Source organism: Thalassophryne amazonica, chromosome 1 (genome assembly GCF_902500255.1).
Source record: "Thalassophryne amazonica chromosome 1, fThaAma1.1, whole genome shotgun sequence".
NCBI lineage: Eukaryota > Metazoa > Chordata > Actinopteri > Batrachoidiformes > Batrachoididae > Thalassophryne > Thalassophryne amazonica.
Window position 1 is genome coordinate 147920940 of NC_047103.1, and position 23692 is coordinate 147944631.

General features: G+C 38.3%; 1 protein-coding gene across 1 annotated transcript; it reads left to right on the forward strand.

Annotated features, from left to right (window-relative positions):
- The first annotated feature begins 977 nt into the window (after positions 1–977).
- LOC117515156 (vasoactive intestinal polypeptide receptor-like) lies at positions 978–23550 on the forward strand. The gene is made up of 13 exons (XM_034175638.1): positions 978–1021; positions 1097–1193; positions 6518–6613; positions 9783–9913; positions 10175–10284; positions 10381–10513; positions 13734–13887; positions 14002–14062; positions 16245–16314; positions 16379–16470; positions 19689–19827; positions 19922–19963; positions 23061–23550. Exons 1-13 carry the CDS (start codon positions 980–982, stop codon positions 23244–23246), a joined length of 1353 nt encoding a protein of 450 aa, XP_034031529.1. The 5' UTR covers positions 978–979; the 3' UTR covers positions 23247–23550.
- The last annotated feature ends 142 nt before the right edge of the window (positions 23551–23692 follow it).

The window sequence follows — 23692 nt, forward strand, 5'->3', positions numbered from 1 at the left end:
TTGTTGCTTCAAATGAAATTAATTTTTAAAAGGAGGTTTATATGACTAGTTTCTTTTGACTCGTGGATCATTGATTTGGCTTTACAGTATTTAAAAAGACACAAAAGAGGCATTTCTTTGGAACTGACCTTTTTATATCTCACAATAATAGCATAGTTCCCAGTATGTACTTTTGATGGGAAAGTAGTCAGCAAAAGAAACAAATAATAAAGTGCATAAGTTTAAGAAATTGGTCTTTTATTTATGAAGGCACTGCAAAAGACATGAGATAATAATGTTAATAAATCAAAATAAACTGTGTTTGCAGACAATTCCCCTGCACTACACCCATGTCTCCTGCAGAGGCCCTCAGCGTCAATGAAGAAATAATTGAGGAAGAAGCAATTTCCGATGCAGTGGTTCACAAAGGTTCAGCGCTTCAGTAAGCTTCGCTTTTTTCATCGCTGGACTAATTGTGTTTCATATAAGCGGCTGTATTTGGTTGTTTTGACTGTTTATAAGGTCGGTTTTCCTTCAACTCTCTACAACAGTGCCATTTTTAATTTTAACACCTGCTTTTGCTGAGGAGAAAGCCTCAAACACTGTCGTTACCATAGAAGCATAAGGACGCTCTGAAGAGGCGGGACTTACGACTATTTTGCAAAAACTATTGGGTGGCTGCAAGTGCGTCAGAACAGCCAAAAGACAGAAATTAGTTGTGGTATTTTCAAAATATGAGCCAAAAATTATTTGAATGTATGTAATTTAAATAAACTAACAGAAATATTACAATTTACAGCACACTCCTGAGTAAATACAGATGTTTCTTCTCCAAATTAACTGAAATTACACGACGACTTTATGCTTTAACGCTGAAAGTCATTAGAGCAAATACAGAATTTATTCTAGCTAACTTACTATAGGTGATGAGGTCTTTGGCAGAGGGTTCTGTTTTCTTTTCCACTAGATTTCAGGTTTGGTGTTTGGATGGATCTACAAAATGAAAAAAGTTGGAATTATTGGAGTTTTAATGTTACCACAGGTGAGAAAAGAGGTGCATTTTATTTTTATTGACACAGATGTAAACTTTTAATATTTATTTGTCTGTTTATTCCAGATAAAACTCTCATCCGGATGTCAGCCTCGATTAAATTTTGAGAAAGAGAAAGAAAAATGTATGAAAGATCTGTTTTTTAATGCAGACAGAATAACAGGTGAGTTGGTGCTTCATATGTTATACGTTTTAGTTGTAGTTGTTTTAACCCTTTTTCTTATTTAAAATTGCAACTTGGAAAATAGAGTCTCCCACGTACCTTCTGGCAAACAGAAGCTAAAATTTGACAAAAATCCTTTTGTGTTAAACTCCACCATGAAGCTGCGTGGGAAAGCAACAGACAAAAGCTTCTCCAGTCACAGCCACAGAAGCCTATAGCTGTGGGTGTCTTGGTGGCTTCCCTCACCACACGGGGAGGAGTTGCTGTCTCAGCCTGCATTAATGTAGCTGTGGACAAATGCTCTTTTAAAGCTTTCCGAAGCAACGCAGGTGTTTGGAATTTTTGCTGTATGCAGCAATCAGAGTAGAAAAGACAAGTAAGAAGTTATAAGGAGTTTACTTAGACTCAAATTCATTGAGTTTGCTTATAAAGTTCACTGACATTCAGAAATCTGCTTGCAACTTTTCTTTATTGTGTTTTCGAGTACTGGCTAAGGATCTGTCATGGACCATGTGTTTGTCGGCGTGCAACGACATTCCCACATTAAACAAACCCATATGCACAGGCATCTCCACATCTACCCTTTCAGTCGAGGAGGTTTCACTGGTCCAAACCCCTTTATATTATTTGATGATGTATATTATAACCCCAAACTGACTTTAAAGTTCACAAATCAATGTAATACTTTCAAAAAAGATAACAAACCAGATCCAGTTTTGTTGAATTTACAAATAAAACATGTTTCTATTGACATACACCATTAATTGTACTGTTGTCTATAAAACTTTAGAACTGAAAATTCAATTTCAATTTATTTTATTTATATAGTGCCAAATCACAGCAAAGCTTTGAAACTACAACCCCAATTCCAATGAAGTTGGGACATTGTGTAAATGTAAATAAAAACAGAATACAATGATTTGCAAATCCTCTTTAACCTATATTCAATTGAATACACCACAAAGACAAGATATTTAATGTTCAAACTGATAAACTTTATTGTTTTTGTCCAAATATTTGATCATTTTGAAATGGATGCCTGCAACACATTTCAAAAAAGCTGGGACAGTGGTATGTTTACTCTAACTATGAAGCCACGCTGTTGTAACACGTGCAGAATGTGGCTTGGCATTGTCTTGCTGAAATAAGCAGGGACGTCCCTGAAAAAGACGTTGCTTGGATGGCAGCATGTGTTGCTCCAAAACTTGGATGTACCTTTCAGCATTGATGGTGCATCACAGATGTGTCAGTTGCCCATGTCATGGGCACTAACACACCACCATACCATCACAGATGCTGGCTTTTGAACTTTGAGCTGGTAACAATCTGGATAGTCTATTTCCTCTGTTCTTCAGAGGACACAATGTCCATGATTTCCAAAAACAGTTTGAAATGTGGACTCATCAGACCACAGCACACTTTTCCACTTTGGGTCTGTCCATTTCAAATGAGCTCGGGCCCAGAGAAGGCAGCGGCGTTTCTGGATGTTGTTGATGTATGGCTTTCACTTTGCATGGTAGAGTTTTAACTTGCACTTGTAGATGTAGCAACGAACTGACAATGGTTTTCTGAAGTGTTTCTGAGGCCACATGGTAAGATCCTTTACACAATGATGTTGGTTTTTAATGTAGTGCCGCCTGAGGGATTGAACGTCATGGGCATTCAGTGTTGGCTTTTGGCCTTGCTGCTTACGTGTAGAACGTTCTCCAGATTCTCTGTGTCTTCTGATTATATTATGGACTGTAGATGATGGAGTCCTTAAATTCCTTGCAATTAAATGTTGAGAAACATTGTTCTTAAACTGTTGGACTATTTTTTCACGCAGTTGTTCACAAAGTGGTGATCCTTGCCCCATCTTTGCTTGTGAATGGCTGAGCCTTTTGGGGATGCTCCTTTTATACCCAGTCATGACACTCACAATTAGTGTCCTCAGTTCCCAAATGCTTATTGAGTGTTGTTAGAAGGAAAGGTGATGTAACACAGTTTTAAACATACCACTATCTGAGCTTTTTTGAAATGTGTTACTGGCATCCATTTCTAAATGAGCAAATACGTATTTGCATAAAAACAATAAAGTTTATCAGTTTGAACATTAAATATCTTTTCTTTGTGCTGTATTCAATTGAATATAGGTTGAAGAGGATTTGCAAATCATTGTATTCAGTTTTTATTTACATTTCACACAACGTCCCAACTTCATTGGAATTGGGGTTGTAAACAAATAATGGTAATTCACCATAATTAAATTGCTTTCTTTTTAATTGCCACACCTTTGTAACATTACTTAACCTACTTTAGTGTGACACATAGCCTACCATAAATGTAAAAACAACTTCGACATGCTCTCTTTAATACTAGGACTAGATAGTGGACCCTAGGACGAGTGGACCCTAGAACTAGTGGGAAGTTCCCATGCAGTCATCTCCATGTCCAGCATCCCATTGGTAATCGACCAAGAGACCAGCTTCCTTCAACACTGAGGGATTGCTACAATGATTCAGACATATTACAGCAGAGTGTGAATTGTACAATGACATTTGGGGGTTCCTGACATGACGTTAACTTATGTTAGGTAAGACTAATGTTAGCATTAGCTACTTAACAGTGTTAGTTAACACTGTAACTTAAGGCAAAACTTAGAAACTACCTTATGTTAGCATTCATCCACAAACACTTGACACAATCTGTTTTAGAACCTCTGAATGTAAGTCAGTCAAATGTATTAAACAAACTAGCTAGCTGCTTACATTAACCTACCAAAGTCTCCTTTAGTTTACGCCACACAGTGGAATATAGGCTTAAATAAGCCATTGCAGTGATTGTTTTTGTCCTTACTCATAATGCAGCACATTGCTACGCAACAGTGCATGCACACAAAATCATTAGAAGAGTTCCAGTTTGTATTTCTCTGTACATGGATTAACATTATTAATGACAATATGTCAGATTATTCAGGAGTATAGCTACTGTAAGATTGCTAAACTCAGGGGGACTGTCAGCAAGGTAAATTGCATCTGCCAGTAACTTTTTTTTTTTTTTCAGTGCATTTTTTGCTTGAATACTCATAGAACAAACAGAAATAACTCAAAGTACACAGTGGCAAACTGGAACTCTTCCAATGAGTTTGCATGCATACGCCATTGATTACTGATAAACGGCTTTATGGGCAATGACAAAACACCGAATGGGAGAGAGGCAAGTAGATAACAGGTTCAGCATTAAGAAATGGTATGGTCCATGGATGTGGGAAATACAGTGCATCCGGAAAGTATGCACAGTGTGTTTTCCACATTTTGTTATGTTACAGCCTTATTCCAAAATGGAGTAAATTTATTTTTTCCCCTCAAAATTCTATTCACAATATCCCATAATGACAACATGAAAAAAGTTTTTTTTTTTTTTTTTTTTGCAAATTTATTAATAAAAATAAAAAAAGTATGAAGCCACATGTACTTAAGTATTCCACCCCTTGCTCAATACTTTGTTGGTTCACCTTTGGCAGCAATTACAGCCTCAAGTCTTCTTGAATATGATGCCACAAGCTTTTACACATTCTTCTTTGCAGCACCTCTCAAGCTCCATCAGGTTGGATGGGGAGCATTGTTGCACAGCCATTTTCAGATCTCTCCAGAGATGCTTGTCTCATCAGACCAGAGAATTTTGTTTTTCCTGGTCTGAGAGTCCTTCAGGTGCCTTTTGGCAAACTCCAGGTGGGCTGCCATTCTGGATTGTATAGATACTTTTAGAAGGCAACTAAAGACGCATTTCTTTAAGTTAGCTTTTTAGCCTAATATTGTATTTTATTGTTTTCGTATGTTATTTTTAGATTATTTTTGTATGCCATGTGCAGCGCTTTGTGACCCTGGTCTGTGAAAGGCGCTTTATAAATAAAGCTTACTTACTTACTTACTTACACTCTACCATTCTGACCTGATTGGTGGATTGCTACAGAGATGGTTGTCCTTCTGGAAGGTTCTCCTCTCTCCACAGAGGAACGCTGAAGCTCTGACAGAGTGGCCATCGAATTCTTGGTCACCTCCTTGACTAAGGTCCTTCTCCTCTGATAGCTCAGTTTAGACGGGCAGCCATTTACACATTATGGAGGCCACTGTGCTCATTGGGACCTTCAAAGCAGCAGAAATGTTTCTGTACCCTTTCCCAGATTTGTGCCTCAAGACAGTCCTGTCTCGGAGGTCTACAGACAATTCCTTTGACTTCATGTTTGGTTTATGTTTGGTTTGTGCTCTGACATGCACTGTCAACTGTGGAACCTTATATGTAGACAGGTGTGTGTGTTTTTCCAAATCATGTCCAATCAACTGAATTTACTCCAGGTGGACTCCAGTTAAGCTGTAGAAACATCTCAAGGATGATCAGTAGAAACAGGATGCACCTGAGCTCAGTTTTGAGCTTGATGGTAAAGGCTGTGAATACTTACGTATGTGTGATTTCTTAGTTTTTTATTTGTAATAAATTTACAAAAATCTAAAAAAAAAAAAAAAACTTTTTCACATTGTCATTATGTAGAATTTTGAGGAAAAAAAAAAATAATTTCTTCCATTTTGGAATAAGGCTGTGACATAAAATGTGGAGAACATGAGGTGCTGTGAATATTTACCAGTTGCACTCTATATTGTAATGTTCAGAGTTACAGTTAGGAAAGATATATAAATGTTTTGTTTTGTTTATGGGGGACCAAGACTTAATTGCCTGTGACTGAGGGGGTCAGACCCTCCAGTACCTCCTGTAATTTGAACCATGAGCAGTACATGGTTCAAATTACAGACGTATATACACTGCTGCAAGTATTTCTTAATAATTGATGGAAATGCAGTCTAAGACATATTTAGTAACCTGTAAAAGTTCATGTTTCAAACCCCAACTTATCCAAAGTGATGATTTGTGTTAACAATAATCCTCACTTTTAGTTTGCCTCATTACTTACTGAAAATAGAGACACTGTGAACTGGTTAGTGTGAAATTACATGATAAGTACATCTTTACTGTTTCATGTCAACTCCATTCTGGTGGCGGGCAAAGGCTAAAGTTACAAAAAATGTCCAATTACTTATGGTCCTGACTGTAAATATCAAGGCTTTCTCACAAACAAAACTATGATATTCGGTGACACCTAGTGGTTAAAACATGGAATAGCACAGGAGAAAAGGTACAGAATCAAGATTATAACTCAAATTTTAGTTTAAAATGCTTTTACTGCAGTTAAAATATTAACATTATTGGTGGTGTTGTTGGTTTTATATGGAATCACAACAGTTGAAATAAAATGATTTGTGTTCTGTGCACTAAAACTAATATGATTGCAGACTGTATGGGAATGTGGGATACCTTGAACTGCTGGCCCTCTGCTGCTGTTGGAGAAAGCGTTTCCCAGCCATGTCCAGAGTTTTTCAGTTCAGAAGGTGAGATGGTCTGCACACCAACACTTGCACCCGCATGCAAACAGAGAGCCATTATTACGCTGGTTAATTATTTGCAAGTAAAATCATTTGTTTTCATAAGGATCCAACAGAGCTTCTCGCTCACACAGCTGCCATCCAAATGTACAGCTATAAAATGTTTGCATACATGGAAACACAAAGAAAATGCTTCTTTATGGCTGAGAAGAGGAAGATAGATTTCACAGTAATTTATTTCAAGTATGACAGGTTTATTGAAGCACCTAAAGAGGGGAGTGTAAAACCTCGTCAGCATTTGAAGTCAGTAAATCAGAGTATATGTGACTATAGATTGATATACTGGAAAGACTTGACGTGAGTAAAAGAAATCAATTCAAAATCAGAGATTTGTAAGTTTTTATTCCACCTGCACACAGTGGCAGTGCATTTTGTGGTATTGTTTTCAGCCCTGACTATCCATCTTTCGATGAACAAAATAACACTGGGAATTTTGATCCCATTTGGACGAAACTTGGTGGAATGTCTGAGGATACTAAAATGTACACTTTGTGGAATTCCTTAAAGATACACTGATAACTACTATTTAATACTAACACGTAGTCATATATCCCCTTTATATTGGTCACATGACCTTTGAGCTTGGATGGCCTCTTTCAGAGTAGCTATTTCAAGAAATTGAATAAAATACATCTATGGTTATCATTTACCACAAATATGTTTTATTATATCGCTACGATAATATATGTGTATTCTGATTGGCTGATGTCCGGTCTGAGATTTTCCCATCTCAGACTGTAACCATGACAATTGGTCCACATCAGATGTGCGGCTTTGTTTACAATTTTCACACAGTGAAATTTGACATTTTCCCTTGTTAAACAAGAAATTTAAAAGTAAAATAAAATAAAAAGCAAACAAAGAAATTATGAGTGACAAAGAGAACCATTCTTCAAGCAAATTTTATTACACTGACAAGTTTGAATTTGAGGAATTAACAGCAAAAGAGCTCGAAGTGGACATGCAAAATGAAGACCAACAAGATGAAAACACAGCTCCGAACGGTCAAGAACAGATTGAAAACTTCATTACAAACCAGAAAGCTAAAAACACAATTAGAAAAACCAAGTCGGACATAAACATACTCCATAAATATCTATTTAATTTTGCAGACAGAGCTAAAAAAAAAAACAGCCATATAATAAACTATATATTAACCTCGCTTGCTCGGTCTGGACAGGAAAATATCAGACCTCTGTCTTTTTTCTCCCATACAGACCGAGAAAGCGAGGTTAATAATCCTTTAATACATCACCTTTCTACTGGTCACATGACCTTGGAAGAATGCCCTTTTAGAATGGCAATTTCAAAGAATTAGTGAAGGATAAAACTGGTTACTGTTTAACACTAATATGAAGGCATATATCACCTCTGTATAGTCACATGAACATTTGACCTTGGGTGACTTTAACTCAACTAGAGCCGATATGTATTAAACATGGTGGAAGTATTGTGTGTTAGTTCAGGATAAAGTGGTTCAGTTTTGAATGCAGTGATTGAAATTTCAAGGCCACACAGAAATATATATTATTAGTATCACTGAATCACAAAAATGTATATATACATACAGTAGTGTTCAGAATAATAGTAGTGCTATGTGACTAAAAAGATTAATCCAGGTTTTCAGTATATTTCTTATTGTTACATGGGAAACAAGGTACCAGTAGATTCAGTAGATTCTCACAAATCCAACAAGACCAAGTATTCATGATATGCACACTCTTAAGGCTATGAAATTGGGTTATTACTAAAAAAACTAGAAAAGGTGTTCACAATAATAGTAGCATCTGCTGTTGACGCTACAAACTCAAAACTGTTATGTTCAAACTGCTTTTTTAGCAATCCTGTGAATCACTAAACTAGTATTTAGTTGTATAACCACAGTTTTTCATAATTTCTTCACATCTGCGAGGCATTAATTTTGTTGGTTTGGAACCAAGATTTTGCTCCTTTACTAGTGTGCTTGGGGTCACTGTCTTGTTGAAACACCCATTTCAAGGGCATGTCCTCTTCAGCATAAGGCAACATGACCTCTTCAAGTATTTTGACATATCCAAACTGATCTATGACATCTGGTATGTGATATATAGGCCCAACACCATAGTAGGAGAAACATGCCCATATCATGATGCTTGCACCACCATGCTTCACTGTCTTCACTGTGAACTGTGGCTTGAATTCAGAGTTTGGGGGTCGTCTCACAAACTGTCTGCGGCCCTTGGACCCAAAAAGAACAATTTTACTCTCATCAGTCCACAAAATATTCCTCTATTTCTCTTTAGGCCAGTTGATGTGTTCTTTGGCAAATTGTAACCTCTTCTGCACATGTCTTTTATTTAACAGAAGGACTTTGTGGGGGATTCTTGCAAATAAATTAGCTTCACACAGGCGTCTTCTAACTGTCACAGCACTTACAGGTAACTCCAGACTGTCTTTGATCATCCTGGAGCTGATCAATGGGTGAGCCTTTGTCATTAAGGTTATTCTTATATCCATTTTGATGGTTGTTTTCTGTTTTCTTCCACGCGTTTGTTTTTTTTTTTGTCCATTTTAAAGCATTGGAGATCATTGTAGATGAACAGCCTATACGTTTTTGCACCTGCGTATAAGTTTTCCCCTCTCCAATCAACTTTTTAATCAAACTATGCTATTCTTCTGAACAATGTCTTGAACGTCCCATTTTCCTCAGGCTTTCAAAGAGAAAAACATGTTCAACAGGTGCTGGCTTCATCCTTAAATAGGGGACACCTGATTCACATCTGTTTGTTCCACAAAAGTGATGAACTCACTGACTGAATGCCACACTACTATTATTTTGAACACCCTCTTTTCTACTTATTTTTAATAATAGCCCAATTTCATAGCCTTAAGAGTGTGCATATCATGAATACTTGGTCTTGTTGGATTTGTGAGAATCTACTGAATCTACTGGTACCTTCTTTCCCATGTAACAATAAGAAATATACTCAAAACCTGGATTAATCTTTTTAGTCACATAGCCGAAAGACAAAGAAGAAGTCACATAGCACTACTATTATTCTGAACACTACTGTATGTATTTGCCTGAATCTGTCAAACGGTCTTGATGCTTATTTATTTATTTATAAATTTGCAGGTAAAGTTCATCGTAACTGCACTGCTGAAGGTTGGACGGACCTGCTTGTTCCTTATGAAGATGCTTGTGGAGATACTTTCAATGAAACTCTCCGCTTTATTGAAGACGGTGGTGGTTATCTCAATATTCTTGTAAGAATATCCGCTAGAAATCTAAAGTTTGAAGTACTGTTGCACTCGTATTTGCATTCATAACTTGTACAGTTCAAGTAATGAACTTGTTTGGGCTAGAAAGCCAAGAAGGCAACCAAGTCATTCTTAAATATGTACTACCACTGGCATAAGTTTGAGTCCCGTCCAGACTCTGCTGTCTCATTTGTTGAAATATCACAGACTGTCAATTTTTATTTGGTGTTAATGCAATGATACTGTTGATCTTTTCTTTCTTCTCAGTCATCACATTCCCATTTGTACTTCTCCTACGTGAAGACCATGTACACAGTAGGATATGCAGTCTCTCTGATCTCGCTCACCATCGCCATCACCATTCTTTGCGTGTTTCGGTGAGGCGCAAACCGACCCGTGCTTTTACATACCAAATATAGAATCACGCAGTGAACTAAAACCATGACTTGTAATGTTTCTTCAACTGTATCCAGAAAGCTGCACTGCACAAGAAATTATATTCACATCCAGCTGTTTGTGTCCTTCATCCTGAAGGCCATCTTCATATTCATCAGAGACTCTCTGCTTTTTGCCAATGAGGAGTTCTACCACTGTGAATACTACACGGTATGGATGATCACTGTAGGTTTTTTATTAAACACGTGTTCTATTACACAAACAAATCAGACACAGCAGCCAGGTCAAGTCTGGGAGTCACCATGCTCACTGCACTACAGAATTCCCTTGGGACCTGGATGGTATCCACCCAGGCAGACAACTGGTCCTTCTCGAGCTCTTGAAAGTGACCATCTGTGTTTTACAGAGACATGAAATGCCTCTTCTGCCTTCTTCATCCATTGGGGTCGTCAAAACAGAAGCACCTATGTGCTGGATGATTCCCAGAGAAACGCACCACATGGCCAAAATGTCATAACTGACATTCTCTCACAACGCAAGTGACAACACTCCTGGGCAGTTCCATGAGACCTTCATGTTCATGACTGCTTTCAATAGTTCTGCTGTGATTTAGCCATCCCAGAGACTTCTTATTCTCAACGGGATGTAAAAATAATTGAGAAACCATAATTCTTTAAGCTGGGGAGATCACAGCAGGTCCATTGAAATCAGTAAAGGATGTGACAGCCTCATGGAATTGTCTACATTGGAGTCTCTCTAAATAAATGCTCATTTGATGCTCAGTCATTCCAGCAGTAGCCATGAATTCTCCAATGTTCCCTAGTACTAAGGCTATCCAATTTTCAATTTCTGTCATAGGCCAAGAAGATTGTAAGCAAGGTATAAGCATCATCAAACACCTCTGTCCAGGGACCTCATAACTCCATGAGCTGTTCCCATGCATCTCCTGATCACCAAGGCCGACAACTCAAAGATAAGAGTGAATTGCTCTACAAATTTGACACTTTTACCACATACAGATAGAGTTCTGTTGGCCTAGTGCAGGAAGTCATCAAAAACTTGGATCTTGGTCTTAACCCAATACAATCAACAACTGAGACCCCTCACATACACTCAACAAAAATATAAATGCAACACTTTTGGTTTTGCTCCCATTTTGTATGAGATGAACTCAAAGATCTAAAACTTTTTCCACATACACAATATCACCATTTCCCTCAAATATTGTTCACAAACCAGTCTAAATCTGTGATAGTGAGCACTTCTCCTTTGCTGAGATAATCCATCCCACCTCACAGGTGTGCCATACCAAGATGCTGATTAGACACCATGATTAGTGCACAGGTGTGCCTTAGACTGCCCACAATAAAAGGCCACTCTGAAAGGTGCAGTTTTGTTTTATTGGGGGGGATACCAGTCAGTATCTGGTGTGAACACCATTTGCCTCATGCAGTGCAACACATCTCCTTCGCATAGAGTTGATCAGGTTGTCAATTGTGGCCTGTGGAATGTTGGTCCACTCCTCTTCAATGACTGTGCGAAGTTGCTGGATATTGGCAGGAACTGGTACACGCTGTCGTATACGCCGGTCCAGAGCATCCCAAACATGCTCAATGGGTGACATGTCCGGTGAGTATGCTGGCCATGCAAGAACTGGGACATTTTCAGCTTCCAAGAATTGTGTACAGATCCTTGCAACATGGGGCCGTGCATTATCCTGCTGCAACATGAGGTGATGTTCTTGGATGTATGGCACAACAATGGGCCTCAGGATCTCGTCACGGTATCTCTGTGCATTCAAAATGCCATTAATAAAATGCACCTGTGTTCTTCGTCCATAACAGACGCCTGCCCATACCATAACCCCACCGCCACCATGGGCCACTCGATCCACAATATTGACATCAGAAAACTGCTCACCCACACGACGCCACACACGCTGTCTGCCATCTGCCCTGAACAGTGTGAACCAGGATTCATCCGTGAAGAGAACACCTCTCCAATGTGCCAAACGCCAGCGAATGTGAGCATTTGCCCACTCAAGTCGGTTACGACGACGAACTGGAGTCAGGTCGAGACCCCGATGAGGACGACGAGCATGCAGATGAGCTTCCCTGAGATGGTTTCTGACAGTTTGTGCAGAAATTCTTTGGTTATGCAAACCGATTGTTTCAGCAGCTGTCCAAGTGGCTGTCTCAGACGATCTTGGAGGTGAACATGCTGGATGTGGAGGTCCTGGGCTGGTGTGGTTACACATGGTCTGCGGTTGTGAGGCTGGTTGGATGTACTGCCAGATTCTCTGAAACGCCTTTGGAGACGGCTTATGGTAGAGAAATGAACATTCAATACACGAGCAACAGCTCTGGTTGACATTCCTGCTGTCAGCATGCCAATTGCACGCTCCCTCAAATCTTGCAACATCTGTGGCATTGTGCTGTGTGATAAAACTGCACCTTTCAGAGAGGCCTTTTATTGTGGGCAGTCTAAGGCACACCTGTGCACTAATCATGGTGTCTAATCAGCATCTTGGTATAGCACACCTGTGAGGTGGGATGGATTATCTCAGCAAAGGAGAAGTGCTCACTATCACAGATTTAGACTGGTTTGTGAACAATATTTGAGGGAAATGGTGATATTGTGTATGTGGAAAAAGTTTTAGATCTTTGAGTTCATCTCATACAAAATGGGAGCAAAACCAAAAGTGTTGCATTTATATTTTTGTTGAGTGTAGCTTCTCAAGTGCTGTAGTTGGGATATGCATTGATTCTGGCAAGATCTCAGGATCTATCCTGAATTGAGGTCAGTAAACTGTCTAACAACACATCATCCTAATTCAAGTAAAACTGTTTATACAGCAAGAATTTACAGTAGTCGGTGTGCTAAACAAGAGCAACGTCTTGCCCTTATCCCCCTCATGAGTATGCGCTTTGGTGACAATAGTAAGGAAAAAATTAAGCCACCGGTCTTCAAAACCCTAACCCTACCCCAGTCCAGGAACCACTGAACAATGTAGCAGATCGGACAAATCTATGACAAATTCTAGAAGTCAGAGACTCTGCCCCTGTTCCACCATGCACTCACAGTACCTCAAGCATAGATCATAAACCAGTATTGGAACACTGCGAGTAGGTCACAGCTACTCTCATGCTAGCAGCTTGGCTGCTACCAATACTAACGGTTACTTAGGCCATCTGGCATCATCTTGCACCTAGTGAGAAATTCCAACAACGTGTCTTTAGTCAGTTTATATTTCAATAAGTCAGAACTTTATAAAATAAAATGACATACATTCTGCATTTTATCAATAGGTAAATTATTCTTTGATTCAAACATGCATCAACAGTTTGCATTATTTCATTTTCCAGACCTCAAAATATCATACACCAAACTGAAATTGGTGTAACTGTTCTGTGTTCGTTATCTTTGTCAGGTGGCGTGTAAGGTTGTGCTGGTGTTTTCCAACTACTCCATCTTGGCCAACTACAGCTGGCTGCTGGTGGAGGGCCACTTCCTGTTCACTCTGGTGAGCCGCTCCTTCTTCTCGCTGAGGAAACACCTGGCCTGGTACATCATCCTCACCTGGGGTAGGAAGATCTCATTGCAGTAAAATGACTGCGACAAAACCTATTCAAATCAAATACTGTTTCACTGCCTTTTTATGCTATTTATTTAAAGAAAATGTGTATTTCATTTCACAGGATTACCACTTATTGTCATTATCTTCTGGGGATGTGTGAAGTATTTTTATGAGGATGAAGGGTAAGTAATATGAAAACAATTCATATGAAGTTAAGATCAGTGGCGGGTGATATAAACATTACCCTTACCAAAAAGAAGAAAGTATATTTAATGTTTATTTGATTAAATAAACTTAAGTATATCTCACATTTAATTCCTAAGTACAATTTATAGCATTTTATTTATTTATTTAACCAAGTAGTTCAATTGAGAACTGGTTCTCATTTACAATGACGACCTGGCCAAGAGGCAGCATCAGAGGCGAATACAAAACAGTAAGGACATAAAGAAAAACATAAAAAATAGATTATACAGTTATAAAACAAGTTAAACCGCCAGAAAAGAGAGTAATATTTATAATAATTACAGTGTCATATTAAAAAGCAAATGGCTAAACGCAAGTGGAGTGATCTTGTATCGTTGATTGTATTGTCCTCAGTGAGAGCATTCTTTTTAAGTATACTATTTCTGAATACTTGGGATATCAAAGTATACTTGGAAGAATACTTTAAATGGAAGTGTATTAAACTTTGAGTATACAACTAGTTTTATTTCTACAGTGGAAGTGACCTTACAGGTACTATTGTAGTTATATATGTGTAGCCTACTTTCTCATTTATGAAAGTATGCACACTATACCCAAGGTCCAGTCTGAATTGGATATGAGTCAAGGACCCTTCGGTTGCAAACCCTCTTCCCAAATCCCGAAACCATGAAATCCAGTGTAAAAGTATACTTGTTTGTATACACCAATTATATCTAGGTTATTCTGTTTACTTGCCAGTATACGCCAAATATTGAGATTTTGTTTGTATATTTGTCAATATAAATAAAGTATACTTTAAATATAATTTGTTTAGTATATATTGACCAGGTAAATATAAAGTAGACCTGCTTGTCTTTAGTTTAAAAGAGTTATACTGCTAGTAAACTTGGATACAGTTCTCTTTACTAAACACTAATCCACAAACTGAAAAACCACTGAAACATTTAGCTGAAGCTACCAATAAATGTGGTTAACTTTTATTATAAGATTTTAACTTCATCTTATTCTTTTCTTTTATTCTCTAAAAAGCTGATATTTTAATATGCTGTAGTATAAACATGGGGTTTCCCAAAAAGATTTCGCATAACAACATCAGATGATGATATAAACAAATGAAATTAAACAGTAATTTTCATTCAACACAGAGTGTATACACAGTATAGAAAGTATGAAACAAATAAGAAATATAAGAAATAAAAATATTGAAAATAATTTATTTAATTAATGCGTTTACTCTGCTTAACCTCCTGTTCCGGTGATGCTTGTTGCTTTTATGCAATAAGTGTATAAGCTCCAATGGGAATAAATGAATGATTTTAAGATTTACAAATGTTTACCATTAAACTTCAAACAGAAAAATGTTATCAGAATTAAATTTAGTGGAAGCTGATTAGTCTGCCACTAATGGTTTTCAAAGTTAGCTGGATAGCTAATCTGTTACCAAAAATGTTAGCTTTAAAGGTATAGTGCTACTTTAGGTTTTTGAAGATTTAAGTCATAAAAATACTTGTCTTTGGCTCAACTATAATTTTATTCCTTAGCATTTAGATAAGGGATTCATTATATGATATTGCCAATATGCTCAAAATCCATGCTGTCTGGAAACAATATAGAATTTCAACCCCTGAGGGGGACAAATTCAAAGGATCATATGCTATGACCAACATTTGGTAGATTTGTAAGTGATTTATAAGAAATCTTCTGGATGTTAATGTAAAATGGGTCACAGGTGATCCCAAAAGCTCAGGCATGTGAACACACAATGGAATTTCCTCCCAGATAAATATGTCCTCTTTATTAAAATGAGCTGTAATTTTGCAACATGTTCAAAAATAAACCTAAATTATTATGCTTGGATTTTGGTACAAACTATATTTTCTCAGTTTTGTGAAATGTGAAAGGCCCTATAGCTTTAATAATAATAATGGTAACTTTATTTCTTTTGCACTTTTTAGGACCAAGTTGTAATTCCAAATACTTTAACATATACAGTTACACATAATTACAAACAATATAAATCAGAAAAGTGCAATATAAAACAGTAAAACCCATTGTAACAATAAAACAGAAAATGTAAGTTAGTGGTTATATGATTAGCTGAAACGTATTGACCACTGGTTAAAATTGAATCAGTTATTTCCCATTTCATTACTGAAGCTGCTGGGAAACCAGGAAACATGAATGGATTTGGTGGATACTTCGAGTACCAGTCCTGTTGACCATAGCTGTGAGTATACTGTATATATTTCAAGAGCTGTATGATCAGAATAATGAAATTCTCATCATTTCAGATGAATCTCTTGTTTTTCCTGGGCATTTTGAGGGTACTGGTGAGCAAACTCAGAATGCCAGATGCACAGAGGAATGAATTCAGCCAATATAAGTGAGTGATCACACTGTAGTATTGTTCAAATCATGTATATGGTACATATTTCTGCTATGTAAAGATGATCTCAAGAGGGTTTTTAAAGGCATCTAATGATAGCTTTTCAGAATAGGCCTTTTACTACACTGTCCTGCATATAAGATGGCCCTGATTTTAAGATGCCATCTTTTTTAAAGACATTTTTGGAAAAAATACTTTCTGTTGACCTAAGCTTGTTCTTGTAAAATAAAATTCTTTTGCTTGAAAATAATACAAATAAAAGCACATTATATGAGAGCGAAAGGAAAAAGGCGAGATGACAAAAAGTCAAGCCTGGAAGCATGCAGTCGTTATGAACACACACACGCTCACACAGCTGAGTGATCATTCCAGCCCTGCGCTTGTGTGCAGGGCACAGGTGCACACATGCCACTGGACACCTTTGCTGAAAGTTTGCAGCAGTGTCATACCATGCGTCAGATGCAGGCTTTCCAGCAATCTTTAATTTCTTTTTTCTTTTTTGCTCACTTCAGGAGCACAATGCAACTCTGTACACCATGATGTCAGTTGGATTATCACATGGAATTTAATTTTCACGTGGTTATGTGCAGCACACAACAGCCTGGTGAAAGGCTTTTCACCACAGGCTGTGGTTTGGATCCTCTTCACTGTCCTGGTTCCATGCTGGAGGTGAGTTTTATGTTTAATAATCTTGTCATAGCCTGGCAATACAGTTCCAGTTCTTTGTTCCAGAGTAATATATATACGAGGTCTGTGATGAAAAAAGCGGTCCTTTTTATTTTTTTCAAAAAATAAATGGATTTGATTAATATGTTTTTACGTCAGACAAGCTTGAACCCTCGTGCGCATGCGTGAGTTTTTTCACGCGTGTCGGTGACGTCATTCGCCTGTGGGCAGGCCTTGAGTGAGGAGTGCTCCACCCCGCCCGTCGGAATCTCTTTGTCTGAATAGCCGCTGCGGATGGCGCGCATTGCTTTATCAACATTTTTTCTGGACCTGTGAGGAATATCCGAGTGGACACTATTCGAGAAATTAAGATGGTTTTCGGTGAAAAGTTTAACGGCTGATGAGAGATTATGGGGTGTTTCTGTCGCTGTAAGGACTTCCCACGGAGCGGGTCGTCGGCCTGTTTCGACCTGAAAACATCCTAATTTAAGGCTTAATTCACCCAGGACATTGTGAGAGAACAGAGAAGATTCAGAAGAGGCCGGCATGAGGACTTTATGCGGACATTCCACTGTTTAAGGACATTTTTTAATGAAAGACGTGCGCGAAAATTTGCCGAGTCGTTTCCGTGACGACTCGGCGAATCTGTGTGCACTGCGACAGGAAAAACACCTCCGTGTTGAAAACCATTTGTAAAATTCAGGCGGCTTTTGATGGCTTTCAACAAGTGAGTAACTGAGAAATTGTTTAACAGCTTGTGCATGTTCCAACTTGCCCGTTAAGGTTTCCAACAGAGGTGTTTTTCCTGTCGCGACCCCCCGCGGTCGGGTCCGGCCCGACATGCGACTCTGCCCACACATTCTTTCATTACAAAATGTCCGTTAACAATGGAATGTCCGAATAAACTCCTCATGCCGACTTCTTCTGAAAGTTCTCTGTTCTCTGACGACTTACTGGGCCAACAGAGCTTGAAATGTGGAAGTTTTCAACTTGAAACGGAGAGACGCTGCCGCCTCGAAGCGCAGATCGCCGTCAGGCGCCGTGGGCCGTCCTTAAAGCGACACTACCAGACCAAAATCTCTCATCAACCGTTAAAATTTTTACCGAAAACCAGCTGAATTTATCGAATGGTGTCCACTCAGTTGTGCCTTACAGGTTTTGAAAAATTTTTTATCAAACAAAGCAGCAGTCTCTGAGCCATTCCTAAACAATGAAAAAAACGACGAGAGAGTGGGCGACTCCTCACTCAAAGACTGCCCACAGGCAAATGACGTAACCGACAGGCGTGAAAAAACTCTCACATGCCCACGAGGGTTCAAGCATGTCTGATGTAATCACACGTGATTCAAATCCATATGGTTTTTGAAAAAAATAATAAGGTCCGTTACTTTTATCACAGACCTCGTATAAGATGTCTGAAATTCGGTTTACGTTTATTAAATTCCACGCAGATTAAACGTAGCACATGGATTATTTGGAATATGTGTTTTGGCAAGTTTTCACCGTCTCTACTGCCATCCACTGGCCAGTAGTGTTCATGGTAGTATTCACCCTAAGTATTACGATATTCCATAATCCTTTGCGCACCAGAGTTGCTGCAGCCTCTTGCTGCAGCTGATGAAAAGAAATAAAAATGTACATTTTGGTTGTATAATGTTCATTTATAATTGTCATCATGTGTTTTCTCTCTGTGTTTAAACCACAGCAACTCTCTGATGTTCAAAGGATTATGGGTTACGGTCTGAGCGTCTGGGCGCCAGTAGATGGCAGTGTGTTCTATGCATTTTGACCCCGGTTATATCAGACGATTTTCTAATCACAACTTGACTTTTGGCTTTTGCAAATGGCTTTTTTTTTTACATATGAAAAAAATGGCATATTTTACAAAAGCACATTTATATGTAAACCAACACACACGTCACATTAACGTGTTTGTTTTTACATAGAATGAATGAGTCAACCAATCATTGTTAGCAGAGGCTCATTTTACCCATAATCCCTGTGTGTGTTTGTTACAAAACTTCAGAATTAGTGCATTATTTAAAATTAAAAGATATATGTTATATTTTAACTTTGTACAAATTACAGAATTGTCATTAATGTAGTCATTCATCCGGATTAATTTGATTTTTAAATCAAAACCATAGGTCAAACTGCTTTATTTTCCAAGACATCTGCCTCACATCAGAACTGGTGTATGCTGTTAAGGAATAATGACTTTTTTCTTGTGACAACCTGCCGGTCAGGCTCCTTTTGCTGCGGTAGAGGTGAGCTTAATGCCTCTCAACTGCTTCACTGCTACAAAATATGTCGTAAACAGGAGCTTCCAGCAGGAGGCAGAGCACACAAAGACAGAAGTAGTGATTCATTGGGTTTGTGATCGTGGTGTTAAAACTCAATTTTGAAAGTTATTGGTTTGTTGTAGCTTCCGACCGGTTTATAGGTTTAGCTTTATAAAAGATAACTTTTCAGTTAGCTGATAAGCTGTTATCGAAGCTAAGTTTTTGGTTAGCTGTGCCCACCACTGAAAATATTCTTTCTTTTACCAGGAGGTTGATCAAATCCACCTTTTTTCTGGTGGCTCTTTTTGGTCTGCAGTACATCTTGTTTGCTTTCTTCCCTGTTGAAGTCAGCAGCTTGATGTTTAAGATATGGAACCTCACAGAGCTGGCGCTGTCGTCAACACAGGTAAATACTGGACCGTTTAAAACATATCCAGTCCAAATGAAATGATGGCAGCTTGTCACACTAACCTGTGCATTTGTCTACTCACATCTGGAAGGGCTTTGTGGTTGCTGTTCTCTACTGTTTCCTGAACGGAGAGGTGAGAACTTACACCAGTAGCAGCTAATCAACTGCCAATTATAGTTGACAGTGATAATAAGGGTCACAACAACACTTTCAGGTTTTTGCCAACAGCAGCAGTTATGTTATGTGACTTTAAATGGTTAAGCAGTGCCCCAAATCATTTTGTAAACTCCATGGAATCCCACTTCCCCACACCAATATGGACAAGCACTGGTTTAAAAAGATTACATTTAAAAACTATTTCATAAGGGCACAGTTTTGCCAGTAAACAATTGTGAATGTGTATCCTACTATTAAATTTAAAGCTGTAGGGCCTTTTTTTTTGTTTGTTTGTTTGTTTTTTGTTTTTATATTTAAGTCATAAAAAGGCTTATCCTTGGCACCACTATAATTTTATTCCTTAGCCTTTACATAAGGGATTCATAATATGATATTGCTAATATGATCAATATTTGCACTGTCTGTAAACAATTTAGAATTTCAACCCCTGATGGGTAGAAATTCAAGCGACTGGACACCATGACCTCCATTTGGTAGCGACATCATAGATCACGTGGGGACTTCCCCCGATCTGCTCGAGAATGCTGGGAAGGACATGGTGACTGCCAGTCAGAATCAAGAAAGGCATTGTGATGTCAGCTGGCATCAAACAAAAAACAAGATGGCGGAAAATGCTCCAAAACAATTTATTTCTGTTAAATCTGTTTCTCATATATTTTCTAAACGCTAGTGAGAAATAAACACTTCTAAATCTAAAAGCGCTATTTTTGAAGCCAGATGTCTGACATAATTGAAAAGACATCCTACGGATGTTAGCGTGCACACCCTGGGAATGCACATTAAGTGAGTGGGTCAGGACAAAGGTAATCTCAAAACGTAAAGCACATGCACACACGCTTCCTCCTGTAGTTCATCTGCACGATGGTATTAGAAAGAAAAGACGATATACGTCATGGAATTCTCCCAAATAAATATGTCCTCTTTATTAAAACGAGCTGTAATATTGCAGCATGTTACAAAAATAAACCTACATTATAATGCTTGGATTTTGGTAGAAACTAAATTTTGTCATTCTGTGAAAATTGAAAGGCCGTACAGCTAAGTTGCAAAAAAATGCATTTGCCAAGAGTCAACATATATCTTGAAATGTTAAAACTGGAATAAAAAATGCACTGTTGCAAACTTTAATGTGGCCCAGCCTCTTCTATAATACTGTTTGTCTAACAGTGTTGAAGGAGAATCAACCTGGGCTCTATTTTTAATTTTTCTGCATGTTATCTTTTTGATTCTTGACGAAAAAATATGAAATAATCAGTACATTGATTTAGAATGCAAACACCACCCGCTATATAATATTACTGGATGGGGCAAGTTAAAAACACAAACAACAATCTGTTGTTTCAGACATTTAATGATTGTTTGATCAACAGTATTGAAGCAAACTGGTAACTAATTATGCTGCATTTGCCAGGGGAATGCACAGAGAACTGTATGCATTTATGCATGTCCAACACTCTGGTAGACACACACAAAGACAAATATGCTAAATGGACAACACACACACACATTTTGCACATTGCAAAGATACAATCCTCAATGCGCTGCTAGTAAATCAGCGTGAACTTTTTTGTGCACAGTTTTACCCATGAAAACCTTTTAATTCAAAAGGCCATATTAGAGCTGGGCTGATTGATCCTAATATTGATAATATTGATACCAATGCTGGTACTGATATTGAACGATCCTCGTGTAAAAAGATTGATACTCAATCTTCTTTCTCTCTTGCACGCACTGACTGCTGCACACGCAGATTCATCAAAGTCTACTCTCTGTAAGAGCAGCGCTGCGCTGTGTTACACAACACAGAGCAGTGCACCCTTGTATTGTGGTTTGTCAGCCCTCTACCTCAGGAGATTTTGTTTTAAGTTGTGTTGAGTGATATTTTTTTAAACAAAAATGTTGATTGTGATAATAAAGTATTTTGTTGTCACGTACAATGTTTGGCGAAATTCTATCATAGGTCTTTTGGATCCTTTGGATCTATGAAGCTTAAATATGAAAAAGTATCAGTATCGATATCGGCGATACTGGGCCTGTATTTACTTGGTATTGGATCAATACCAAAATTCTCAGTATCGCCCACCTCTACTTTTCTTAGCAGTCTGGTGTCACTGCTGTCCACTGAGGCATTACAAGTCGATTGCTGATGAGTTTGTTTTGCGAGAGTTGAGACACAGCCCTAATTACCTCCGCCAAGGAGGTTATGTTTTCGGTCGCGTCTGTTTGTTGGTTGGTTGGTTGGTTTGTTAGCAGGATTACTCAAAAAATCCTCAATGGATTTCAATGAAATTTTTACCAGGGGTGTAGCTTGGCCTAACGTAGAAGTCATTAAATTCTGGTAATGATCTGGAACACAATCCGGATCCAGTAATTTTTTAATTTAAGGATTCATTATCATTGCAGGATAGGGCCAATTTCAACATTTTTGCATCTAACTTCATGAAGACGGGTCACAAAGGCTGAACAAAAATTAAGTTATGACACAACAATAATTTAGCATTTGTTTCTCATTATTGAATAAACTTATTAGAAAATAAAAAAACTTGTGTCGTTCATGCAGTTTCTCTTTATAAATACATTTGCTGAAGATCTAAGGGTTTAACCACTGAATCTGAAACATGATGGTAGATGTGTGAAACGACATGGAATAAGTATCTTTGCCAAAGGGTATTCCATGTGATGTCAGTGACCCTATGGCCTTGACGGAGGTTTGTGCTCTCCGCGTGCTTCTAGTTTCATTTTGCTTTTGTCCTGAGTGAAAAGATGACCCCCGCCCCAGCACATCAAAAAATAGAGTCCAAGTTGAAAAGTCAAAAAGTTGTCTTTGCAATTCATTCTGCAGTTCAATTTTTTAATGAAAATATGGTTTTTATCTTTGAGTGATCCTTCTAAAAATAAAAATGAAATAAACCCAGCAGATGTAAACTCCCTACTGGAACCAGCTACAGCCAAAAATTTTAGTTGCAAAATCAAATGTGTTTTTGCACATTTTTGAAGGAATTATTCAGTGACGGTTCCAACTGTGTGACCACTCCCACTTCTTACTGATCCAGGTACAGAATGAGATCCAGAGGCGGTGGAGGAGGTGGAGACTGATGCGGCACCTCCCTGGTCAGACCAGGCAGCACCATGGCTCCATCAGCCACAGTGGATCTCCTCCCACTCAGGTCTCCCTGCTACCATGCTTGCCACTCAGCCCAGCCACAGCCGGGCTCCCTGTAGACACCGTGGAGGTGTGACGGCTGTATTCTCCTGACTGACTCATGAATGGAGACTGATCAGTGCCAATGGACAGTTGCACCTACACGACCTGTGTTTTAAAGGGGAAAAAATGACAGGCCGTGACTTTAGTCCATCTGACCAGCTGTGCGTACTTTGGCAGACGTTATGTAGCATCTCAGGAACTGTTGTAATTTTGGCATTACTGTATTCACAAGATACACTCAACAAAAATATAAATGCAACACTTTTGGTTTTGCTCCCATTTTGTATGAGATGAACTCAAAGATCTAAAACTTTTTCCACATACACAATATCACCATTTCCCTCAAATATTGTTCACAAACCAGTCTAAATCTGTGATAGTGAGCACTTCTCCTTTGCTAAGATAATCCATCCCACCTCACAGGTGTGCCATATCAAGATGCTGATTAGACACCATGATTAGTGCACAGGTGTGCCTTAG

Excerpts from the sequence above, each read along its gene's own strand:
- LOC117515156 (XM_034175638.1), top strand. The coding sequence starts at position 980 with ATGAAAAAAGTTGGAATTATTGGAGTTTTAATGTTACCACAG. Across the intron at positions 16,471-19,688 it reads AATGAATTCAGCCAATATAA|GAGGTTGATCAAATCCACCT; the intron begins GTGAGTGATCAC and ends TTCTTTTACCAG. Across the intron at positions 19,828-19,921 it reads TGGCGCTGTCGTCAACACAG|GGCTTTGTGGTTGCTGTTCT; the intron begins GTAAATACTGGA and ends CACATCTGGAAG.